Source organism: Camelina sativa, chromosome 10 (assembly GCF_000633955.1).
Source record: "Camelina sativa cultivar DH55 chromosome 10, Cs, whole genome shotgun sequence".
In the NCBI taxonomy this organism is placed as follows: Eukaryota; Viridiplantae; Streptophyta; class Magnoliopsida; order Brassicales; family Brassicaceae; genus Camelina; species Camelina sativa.
In genome coordinates, this window is record NC_025694.1 from 3,414,350 (window position 1) to 3,425,244 (window position 10,895).

Here is a 10,895-nt window from a genome sequence, read left to right on the forward strand (position 1 = left end):
AGTCGAAATTTTGTAGTCTTTATCAAATCTTGCAGTCAAATGTGCTATTCTCTGAAAAATATTGTATTGATTTCTTTTGCTAAGCATGCTCACATGAATATTCCATGCAAATTGTCGTTACTAGTGAATGAATGCCTTTGTATATGTTTTTTCCCCTATCTCTGTTTTATTTCTAAGCCTAATAATAATTTCTGTTGGCAAGGATGCCTGTCTCGAAATGTTTATGTCACGAAAAGGAATGAAGCAGCAGCTGTCTTGGTACAAAAGCATGTACGCAGGAGGCTGTCAAGATGTGCATTTGTAAAACTTGTATCAGCTGCCATTGCAATACAGTCTTGCATCCGCGCTAATTCAACTCGCTTAAAGTTTTCACATCAAAAAGAGACTAGAGCTGCCTCTATAATTCAGGTACTTACGATCTGGAAGTTTGTACGGTACATTTCTGTTACACTTTTGTGTTATTAATAGGGTAATCTAGAGTCGTCTAGTTTCCTGATGTATTTAACCTCACTCATGATTTCAGTCTCTAATTCATTTCTTGTGCTTGAATATTGTGTGTTATAAATCTTGTAGGCTCATTGGAGAATCCATAAGTTTCGTTCAGCATTCAGACACCGTCAATCATCTATTATTGCTATTCAGTGTCGTTGGCGGCAGAAGCTTGCAAAGAGAGAGTTTAGAAAACTTAAACAAGTATGTCTCAGTTATGATCTCAAGCAGGATTATTTCAATTCACTAAGCCGTTACTCAAATATCTTGCAGGCAGCTAATGAAACAGGTGCTTTGCGATTAGCTAAAACTAAACTTGAGAAGCGGTTAGAAGATCTTGAATGGCGATTGCAGCTTGAGAAACGATTGAGAGTATGTTGCCAATATTGTCATTTATATTGTATTGATCTCCTGAAACAGATTAAATAACCACAAAATGCTGTAAATACAGACAAGTGGTGAGGACGCCAAGTCAGGTGAAATATCTAAGCTTCAGAAAACATTGGAATCCTTCAGCCTCAAACTAGACGCAGCTAGGCTGGCTACCATTAATGAGTGCAATAAGAATGCAGTGCTTGAAAAGCAACTAGACATATCCATGAAAGAGAAGTCTGCTGTTGAAAGAGAGCTTAATGGGATGGTGGAACTAAAGAAAGATAACGCCTTGTTGAAGGTAATTTCCCTCTTTCTCTATTAAATATGTTAAAAAGCTTATTGTGTTAGATTTTGGGACTTGGACTACCTTTCTAAGGGCTCTTGTCTTCATCATTAGTTTCTCTTTGGCTGATGGGCAAAGACTTTGCAAAAAAATCTATAGAAATTTCAAATACATGATATTTGCATGTAGAAAAACATCCCTTGTTTTCACTTCAAATTGATGACCACTGACACTTGATTGATTGGGAGTGTACTAATAGCTTCTCAGCTTTCTTGGTCATAAGAGGCCATTTTGAGTCTCTTCCCCTAGGTCGACTGCAATCATGATTTAATTAATCTTGCTGGTTGGTCATGCTTTTTTACTCTTCGATAATTCTCAGTTGGTGCTGAAAGAGTGGTGGCTGCAATTTGAAGTATAGACACCTCTTTTTTTTTTGAGTGGTGGCTGCAATGTTGAATAACGTTTTTACAACTTGTGCAACATAGTTTGAGAAGTATAGACACCTCTTATTTCTGGCTATATAGAAATTTGCTATCGACTATTTTAGCATGATCCCGGTTCGGGAGAGTGTGAAATTCGATATACAGTATATTGTGAAAGGGTTAGTATGAGATTCTGAGCAATGGTCTCTAAAGTGATTACATCTTTGATCAGCATGTCTTATTCTTTTCTTTGTTCGCTGCTCTATCTGTTTTCAACATAGCATCATATTGGTTATTTTTTTGAAATGTTTTCTCTCTTTGCTTAGAGACCCAAATCTTGTTGTCTTGGCTGTTCATGGGTTTCTGCTAACACTTTTTTATTCACAGAACTCGATGAACTCCTTGGAAAAGAAGAATCTGGTTCTGGAGAAGGAGCTTGTCAATGCGAAAAATGATTGCAATAACACACTACAGAAGTTGAAGGAAGCTGAAAAAAGATGTTCTGAACTCCAGACGAATGTTCAAAGGTTTGTAGTTGCAGTTCGCTTCTCTAGTCACCCCTAGGTTTTTTTTATTTAACACACATTTTGTTTTATTTCTTAAAATTCTTTTTATTCAGCCTTGAGGAGAAACTCTCTCATCTGGAAAATGAGAACCATGTCTTGAGGCAAAAGAGGCTAATCACATCCCCAGAGAGAGCTGGACAGATACTTGGTGAAGTATGTAATTTTTGACTATTCTCTGCTGCACTTTCTGTTATATGCATGTGCGTACTGCAATGTGGGATTTCCTTAATATTTGAACCATGCGTTTCTCCACGTTGCTTGTTAATTGATTGAGGTTTTCCTGGTTTCCTTCAAGCATAGCTCCTGTAAAATAGATACATATCCTGAAACATGTGCTTTCATTTTCTCTGAGCACACACCCGTTTGTCGTCATCCTGATTTCTATGGTCTTCACCTTTTACTAACAGTTTCTTGTAACCTTCTCCCAACAGAAACATTCTAGTGCTGTTGTACCAGTTCAAAATGACAGGAGATCTATATTTGTAAGTAACTACACCTTCTAACTAATTTTATATGTTTCATTACATCTATCTTTCTTTATTTGTTTCATTTGCTCCATCTTTTCTTTTATTCCTAGTCTGTTAATGCTTGAAAATGAGTACTCTACTTAAGTCATAAATATATACAGGAGACACCAACACCTTCAAAGCACATCATGCCATTTTCACATAGCCTGTCAGAGTCACGTCGATCCAAATTCACTGCAGAAAGAAACCTGGTACAAATTCACTGCCATTTTTGTTAAGCTGTCAATTTTTTTTTTACTACTTTTTCAAAAAATACTGTTTGACTATGATGGAAGGAACTTGTTTTCCTGAAGTGATAATAACATAATGCGTGTTTGTTGTTGGCTAAAGTGGATCTAATGTTGACAAAAGTTTACCACTATATTGCAGGAGAACTACGAATTGCTCTCCAGGTGTATAAAGGAAAATTTGGGATTCAATGATGATAAGCCACTGGCTGCTTGTGTGATATATAAATGTCTTCTTCACTGGCATGCCTTTGAATCTGAGAGCACAGCCATATTTAACATCATTATCGAGGGAATCAATGAAGCCCTGAAGGTGATTCTTGTGTTGTTACATATATTACCGATCTCCTTGTTGAAGGGATTTTGTAACTACTTTCTTCCAAGTTGGATTACCAGCAACAAATTGATAGGGACTCTTTCATGTAATGATTGTCGTCTGTTTTTTATATGTTTATTTCAGGGTAAAGATGAGAATAGTGTATTACCATATTGGCTCTCAAACGCTTCAGCACTTCTATGTCTCTTGCAGAGGAATCTGCGGTCGAATAGTTTTCTAAATGCTAATGCTCAACGTTCTGGGAGGGCTACATATGTGAGTTCAATTGATATCTCCACTTAAGCATTGAGAGTAGTTTGCGTGTTTCATTTCTATGGAATTGGATTACTATGGAGATTCAGTAGTAGGGTAATAAACTTGTTATTAAATGTTTAGTTAGTAAACTTATATTCTGTTTCTTGCGTACCAGGGAGTAAGGTCTCCTTTTAAACTTCATGGACCTGACGATGGTGCTTCGCATATAGAAGCAAGATATCCAGCATTATTATTTAAACAGCAGCTGACAGCATGTGTGGAGAAGATCTATGGTTTAATTCGTGATAATTTGAAAAAGGAATTGTCACCGCTTCTGGGATCATGCATTCAGGTAAGAATCCGAAAGTAGATACATATTCGGCACCTTTGACGTTGCTTGTCTAGATTATTGATTGGATGTCAATGTTTTTAGTTCATCAAAATACTCAGTTGCAGGGACTTTATATGACATTTGGTGGAAGATAAAATTGAGAAATTACGGTTTCTTATTTGAAGTACATAGTATCAAGTTGTATACAGCATTATATGTTTTTTATGTGACAGAAGATCTGACTGATTGTTGGTGCCTTTAATTCATCAGAAAACAACAACTTAGTGAAGCTAGTGCTAGATATTTTGTATTCTACTGCATTGTGGTGGACATTCATCATCTCTTTAGTTTCTATATACAAGAATTTTTTGTGGAAATATGTGATGATTTTTCACGAATTTCTTTAATGATTCTCAAGGCACCCAAAGCTTCACGAGGAATTGCTGGAAAATCTAGATCACCAGGTGGTGTGCCGCAGCAATCACCAAGTAGTCAATGGGAAAGTATACTCAAATTCTTGGATTCTCTTATGTCCCGCCTACGCGAAAATCATGTATGCATATCTCATAGTTTCAATTATAATGTCTGTTTTTACCGACATTGTTTCATATGCAGTTTTTTTTTGTATTGCTCTAAATTAATGTCTTAGGCATAGTACTTTGTTCCTTTCCTGTTTCTCCACATATGACTGCTCATGTACCATGGTTCTTTGTGCTTTAAGAATATCTGCATTGCTTTTTTAAAAATCTTTTCTAACCTGACTATTGTATTGGTAGGTACCCTCGTTCTTCATTCGCAAACTTGTGACTCAGGTTTTCTCATTTATCAACCTATCACTTTTCAACAGGTATATGTGATCTTAATTTCAGTTCTTTGTTGTATTGTATAGCCTACTGCAGATTACCTTTGTTTCTGCATATCTAATCTGAACTCTTCTTCAGTCTTCTTCTTCGTCGTGAATGTTGCACATTTTCAAATGGAGAATATGTGAAATCTGGGATTTCAGAATTGGAGAAGTGGATAGCCAATGTAAAGGAGGAGGTACACCATGTTATACACCCGTTGGTTGCTTCATAGATGGATGCTATCTGTGTTCTAAAATTTTGTGAATGCAGTTTGCAGGAACATCTTGGCATGAGTTAAATTACATAAGACAAGCTGTTGGATTCTTGGTAAAACTCATCTTCTTCTCTGATAAAAAAAGCGTGGTTTCTTTTTTATAGGGGAACTTGCATTTAACTGGTTTTTATTTTATGCATTCTTTAATTCATCCTAGGTTATACACCAAAAAAGAAAGAAATCATTGGATGAAATCAGGCAGGATCTGTGCCCGGTACGTTGATATTTTCTTTTGGCTTCCGGTTTTGTTCATTTTAATTCCAGGCAATTAAGCAGTTTTGCAATCTCATGAAAACTCGGCACTATTTTATTCTGTTATAGGCATTGACAATAAGGCAAATATATCGAATAAGTACGATGTATTGGGACGATAAATATGGAACTCAAAGTGTCTCAAGTGAGGTGAGTTAATGTCTAAACTCTCAATCCTGGAGGTTTGATTGGGTTGAATGTCTATTAAACACATTTACACATGTCTTTGCGCTGTAGGTGGTTTCCCAAATGAGAGTACTTGTGGACAAGGATAACCAAAAACTAAGTTCGAATTCGTTCTTGCTGGATGATGATATGAGGTATTACTATTCTCTTCCGTTTTTTTTTTCTGTGTCATTTGAATGAAATATCTTAACAGTTATTTGGCTCTCAAGTTTTTAGTTATACGTAGATAGAAGAATATGGTAGTGACAAAAATATTTTATCTCTAGTTCTGAGAATCCTTGTAGATTGGCATTTCTAGGGTTTGGTTGGGCATTTGGTTGAGAGTTAAGAGTAAGAGTCTCTTTAATCATGTTTATCTAGAATAACTCAGATGTAGTTTAAGTTGTCTACATTATATTAATCTTACTCTTTTGCTTTTGTGTGTGTGCAGCATTCCTTTCTCTGCAGAAGATATAGACAAGGCTATTCCTGTATTAGACCCATCTGAAATAGAACCACCAAAATTCGTATCAGAATATACTTGTGCACAGTCCCTTGTGAAGAAACCCTCCACAGCTTCAGCCTCAAAGCAGATCATTTGATGCATATGAGCGTGATTATGCATCAATTAGTAATTTGGCAATGCAAATTTCTCATTAAGAGAATGAACAATGGAAGCTTAGACTTTGTAACTGTAGAATTATATACTAAATGATAATGGCCAAATGTTTGTAGTTGTCCGACTTTGTCAGTTTTTTTCTCTTGTTTGGACTGTAAATGGTAGAACATCTTTGTAAATATATTAAGTAGTGAATGAATCCTCATAATTCTTTTGAGATTCATAATTGTTTCCAATGCTTTCTGAGATTTTTATTCAAACGTTAATGGAGCAAACTTGCTGACAACTACATATGTTTCTTATATCAATGTGAGCATTGCCGTGAGGGATTCGGCAACGAGGATGATTTTGTTCAAACGTTAATGGGGCAAACTTGCTGACTACTACATACGTTTATTATAACAATGTGAGCATTGACGCGAGGGATTCGGTAACGATGATATACGTGGCCAGAAAAATTTTGACTTTTGAGAAGAAAGTGATTGATAGTTTTGGCAGTTTCGGAAACCACCAACTTTGAACTACTTAATTTTGTCATTGTATTGGTGGCCAAATCAATGACTCTGTTCACACCAATTCATACCCAATATTCATATCAAAGAAGAATATATAAACTACAAGGAAGTATATGCGTATATATAATGGTAAAAACAATATGGCAAGTAAAAGGGAAAATTACATGAAAAATGAGAAAGCATGGCAAGAAAAGTAGCAAGATTACGTAACGAATAGTAGCTTAACACTAAACAAGCGGAAGAATCTGTATACAAAATTACAGCTCTTAAGAACCCTTCAAAAATCTCAAAACGATATTGTTAAACTCTTGTGCACATTCGATCTGAGGAACGTGCGAGGTGTTGTCGATAATTTCTAGTTTCGTTTTGTCTCCAAGAACCCTACACAGATATACCAACCATTATATAGCTAACAATTAAATAATATGCTTAAGAATGTTGACATATAAAAACAATTCATCTAGTATAATTTTCTACGTCAAAACTTGAACAATATATGACTTACTCTTTTAATTCGTAAGCCATCTTCACAGGAAATATCTGATCTTTGTCTCCCCATACTATTAGGACCTCCTAGGAGTTTAAATATAAATGCCCAACTTTAGTAAGATGAATTGGATTTAAGTGTATACTCATATCAACTCTGAAGTAATAAATATCACGTACATACCTGAGAAAGAGGATCGATGTTTAAATTCTCGTTCCGGCCAAAAGTCACCCCCTTCAATAATTCAATCTTCTCTGTTCTATTCTTTGTATATAAATTCTACATTATAAAGTCCGGATTAGTTACAAATTTTGCTAGAAAAGAAAACGTCAATAAACCTTTGATGCATGGTCATTTACGATGTCAGCAGAATTGTTCTTTTCCCCCAAATGCAAAAGAAGCAAAAGAAGAAGACAGTACTTGGGCTACTTACACTAATAACGTCGTTCCAGAAAGCATTGGGAAACATACTAAGTATCCGCGACGAAGATGCCAAAGCCATAAGTGTGCGAAGCTCAGCTGCAGTGGATGGTAACATAACTTTCTCGATGACCTCACAGTTGGATCGTTGCAATAAACTTTCACTGTCACACTTTCGCATGTTGACACCAGAGCTTGCAATCACTACTTTCTCCACTTTTTCCGGACACAATTTTGCCAAATGGTATGCCACAAAACCGCCGTAGCTTGTTCCAACCACACTATACTTGCCTATTCCTAATTTCTCCATTAGCTTTGCCATACATTCCGCCTATATTAAAACCATATGTGTTGATATATTATATTTAAAAGATCGTTCAAACATTTTTCTATCTGAGCACTATACATCAAGTATTGATCCCAATATGATCACAAATTTTGAGATATAGATATTAAATTAAAAATAAAATATGAAGTAGGAAAGAAATAAAAGAATATACTAAACAGAACAAACAAATTTCTGAAATATTTTTGCTATTTGGTTTTTTAGCTAACATTTTCTGACAAGCTAGTGGGAAATTTATAGAATAAAAACATAATATAATATATATAATAGAGAGAGAGAGGTTTATGTAAACCTGGAAGACTTCGGTGCGGTTGGTGGAGGAAGTGGTAGAGTCACCGAAGAAGACAAGATCGGGAGAATAGAGCCTGAAAACAGAGGGAGAGAAGGCTTGAATCTGTCGCCGCCACTGCCACATAGAGGATGGACCGAAGCCGTGGAGGAGAAGCATAACAGGTCTGTCGTCGTCATCATCGCTCCGGTGTGGTGGTCCCCAGAAGTGGATGGTTGTTTCAGAGTCTATGGAAAGCGTCTGCGACGTCAATCCTGCCGCCGTGAGGCAACGGCGGAGGTAGCCTTCTAGAAAGCGCGTCGGGCTTAGGTAAGACGACAGCGACATATCTCTACTACCTCTTCTTGTCCGAGAGAGAGAGAGAGAGAGTATAAAGAAACGGTGACGAATGATAGAAAAAAAGATTAGTAGATGAGGCAAGTTAACTTTTTTATTCAATGTGTAGTGTAGGGACGTTAAAGGAATAGTATTGTATCTCAATAATTTTAAGTTTTCTTTTAAAACTTTTTAAAATATGTTTGTTGTAATGTAATTGTCGCACATATTGGTGTAACGGACCTCTAAGAATTAATTTGTTGTCTTGAAAAAAAATGATAAATTCTCTCTCTTTTTTGGTTATTTGAGTCCGTTTTTAAACAGAGTAGTTTGTTCAAAAATCAAACAAATTTTGAATGTCTCAAAGAGTATAGGTGGGCAATCTTAAAAACATGAAGTTTAGGTCCTTTTTGTACAAGACCTAAAACCAAATCCAAAAACTTCTTTTAAAAAAGAGAGCACTTACTTTGGTTTTGGTTAGTTTTTCTTAGTTAATTGTAATTAATGTGTTTCTAGTTACTACTACACTTACTAAGATGTATTTGCAGATTTAAATAAAAAGCACTGTTCTGTTCTGTTTTTTTTTTTTTTTGGACAACTGTTCTGTTCTGTTCTGTTAAGTGTTAATGGTTAAGTTAAATTATGAGTTGCTTGATTTGCAAGATTACAACAACACCTCTCAACTTTTAAAGGTTACATTTTTAACCCGATCATGCGAGCAACCTCCAAGGCCATCATCCCTTTCTCTTTTGACAGATCTCCCAAAGTTCAATGTCACCTCTTTCTTTCTTCTCTCCCTCCTCCTCCTCTGCGTCTCACGTCTGCTTCTTCGCCGGTCTCATCATCTTCGTCGCAATGGTTCGGCTTTCTTCGGGATGCGATCTCCACGTCGGACTTGACGCTCGGAAAATGTACCCACGCACGTATCTTAGCCTCCGAGGATAACCCAGAACGGTTCCTGGTTAACAATCTCATCTCCATGTACTCCAAGTGTGGTTCACTCACTTACGCCCGCCGAGTGTTCGACTTAATGCCTGAAAGAGATCTTGTTTCCTGGAACTCGGTTTTAGCTGCCTATGCACAGTTTTCCGAAGGTGCTGCTGCTGTCGAGAACATCGAAGAAGCTTTTCTTCTCTTCCGGATTTTACGGCTGGACGTTGTGTATACCAGTCGAATGACTCTGGCTCCAATATTGAAACTGTGTTTGAATTCTGGATATGTGTGGGCTTCAGAGTCATTTCATGGGTATGCTTGCAAGATTGGTTTGGACGGTGATGAATTTGTTGCTGGAGCTCTCGTTAATATCTATTTGAAGTTTGGTAAGGTTAAGGAAGGTAAAGTTTTGTTCGAGGAGATGTCTTATAGAGATGTGGTGTTATGGAACTTGATGTTGAAGGCTTAAATGGAAATGGGTTTTAAGGAAGAAGCCATAGACCTTTCTTCTGAGTTTCTTAAATGTGGCTTACATCCCAATGAAATCACTTCTCGTTTACTCGCTAGAATCTCTGGTGATGATTCTGAAGCAGGACAAGTGAAATCTTTTGCAAATGGTAACGATGTGTCTGCTGTTTCAGAGATTATATCAAAGAACAAAAGATTGAGTGGATATCTCCATGCAGGCCAGTACTCAGCTCTTCTCAAGTGTTTTGGCGATATGGTTGAGTGCGAGTTGGAATGTGATCAAGTCACATTTATTTTAGTGTTAGCTACCGCTGTTAGGTTAGATAGTTTAGCGTTAGGACAGCAAGTTCATTGTATGGCATTGAAGTTAGGACTTGATGTGATGCTCACTGTTGCAAATAGTCTAATAAACATGTACTGTAAACTGAGAAAAATTGGTTTCGCTAGGAAAGTATTTCATAATATGAGTGAAAGAGATTTGGTTTCGTGGAATTCAGTTATCACCGGGTTTGTTCAAAGTGGCCTAGAGATGGAAGCAGTGTGTTTGTTTATGCAGCTTTTACGTTGTGGCCTTACACCAGACCAGTATACTATGACGAGTGTTCTAAAGGCTGCTTCTTCTCTTCCTGAAAGCTTGTCGTTGAACAAACAAGTTCATGTTCATGCAATTAAAATCAACAATGTTGCTGACAGTTTTGTCTCTACTGCTCTGATTGATGCCTACTCTCGGAACAGATGTATGACAGAGGCAGAGGTTTTGTTTGAGAGGAGTAAGTTTGATCTCGTCGCTTGGAATGCAATGATGTCTGGTTATACGCAAAGCCATAACGGTCTTAAGACTCTGAAGCTTTTTGCTTTGATGCATAAACAGGGAGAGAGATCTGATGATTTCACGCTCGCAACAGTGCTTAAAACATGTGGTTCCTTGTTTGCAATAAATCAAGGAATGCAAGTCCATGCCTATGCAATCAAATCTGGATATCACTTAGATCTATGGGTCAGCAGTGGGATTTTGGATATGTATGTAAAATGTGGTGATATGAGTGCAGCACAGCTTGCTTTCAATACTATTCCTGTGCCTGACGATGTTGCTTGGACGACTATGATATCAGGATGCATAGAAAATGGAGAAGAAGAACGAGCTTATCATGTTTATAGCCAGATGAGGCTCATGGG

General features: G+C 36.9%; 2 protein-coding genes and 1 pseudogene across 2 annotated transcripts in view; 2 read left to right on the forward strand and 1 right to left on the reverse strand.

The window, feature by feature from the left end:
* LOC104716839 (myosin-15-like) overlaps positions 1–6,169 on the forward strand; it is a 14,942-nt gene extending 8,773 nt beyond the window's left edge. Inside the window, exons 19-37 of the mRNA XM_010434296.2 lie at positions 36–408; positions 574–693; positions 763–861; positions 941–1,162; positions 1,957–2,096; positions 2,189–2,288; positions 2,567–2,617; positions 2,764–2,853; positions 3,032–3,202; positions 3,350–3,481; positions 3,636–3,812; positions 4,210–4,344; positions 4,568–4,638; positions 4,733–4,832; positions 4,907–4,963; positions 5,068–5,124; positions 5,232–5,312; positions 5,400–5,482; positions 5,779–6,169. Of these exons, the coding sequence (XP_010432598.2) occupies positions 36–408; positions 574–693; positions 763–861; positions 941–1,162; positions 1,957–2,096; positions 2,189–2,288; positions 2,567–2,617; positions 2,764–2,853; positions 3,032–3,202; positions 3,350–3,481; positions 3,636–3,812; positions 4,210–4,344; positions 4,568–4,638; positions 4,733–4,832; positions 4,907–4,963; positions 5,068–5,124; positions 5,232–5,312; positions 5,400–5,482; positions 5,779–5,929 (2,410 nt within the window). The 3' untranslated portion in view covers positions 5,930–6,169. The remainder of the gene's footprint in view (positions 1–35; positions 409–573; positions 694–762; positions 862–940; positions 1,163–1,956; positions 2,097–2,188; positions 2,289–2,566; positions 2,618–2,763; positions 2,854–3,031; positions 3,203–3,349; positions 3,482–3,635; positions 3,813–4,209; positions 4,345–4,567; positions 4,639–4,732; positions 4,833–4,906; positions 4,964–5,067; positions 5,125–5,231; positions 5,313–5,399; positions 5,483–5,778) is intronic.
* LOC104716841 (2-hydroxy-6-oxononadienedioate/2-hydroxy-6-oxononatrienedioate hydrolase) lies at positions 6,513–8,531 on the reverse strand. Its single transcript, XM_010434297.2, has 5 exons — positions 8,007–8,531; positions 7,382–7,699; positions 7,132–7,227; positions 6,967–7,034; positions 6,513–6,842 (listed from the first exon to the last, which is right to left on the reverse strand). The coding sequence occupies exons 1-5, from the start codon at positions 8,328–8,330 to the stop codon at positions 6,728–6,730; spliced, it is 921 nt and encodes a 306-aa protein (XP_010432599.1). The 5' UTR covers positions 8,331–8,531; the 3' UTR covers positions 6,513–6,727.
* Positions 8,933–10,895, forward strand: part of LOC104716843 — a 4,161-nt pseudogene continuing 2,198 nt past the window's right edge.

What these genes read in the sequence shown, in the direction of transcription:
- LOC104716841 (XM_010434297.2), bottom strand. Translation starts at nt 8,330, where the DNA reads ATGTCGCTGTCGTCTTACCTAAGCCCGACGCGCTTTCTAGAAGGCTAC. An exon ending in ACCGCACCGAAGTCTTCCAG is followed by an intron (nt 7,700 to 8,006) that starts GTTTACATAAAC and finishes GTTTTAATATAG; the next exon opens with GCGGAATGTATGGCAAAGCT. An exon ending in TCTGGAACGACGTTATTAGT is followed by an intron (nt 7,228 to 7,381) that starts GTAAGTAGCCCA and finishes TTTATAATGTAG; the next exon opens with AATTTATATACAAAGAATAG.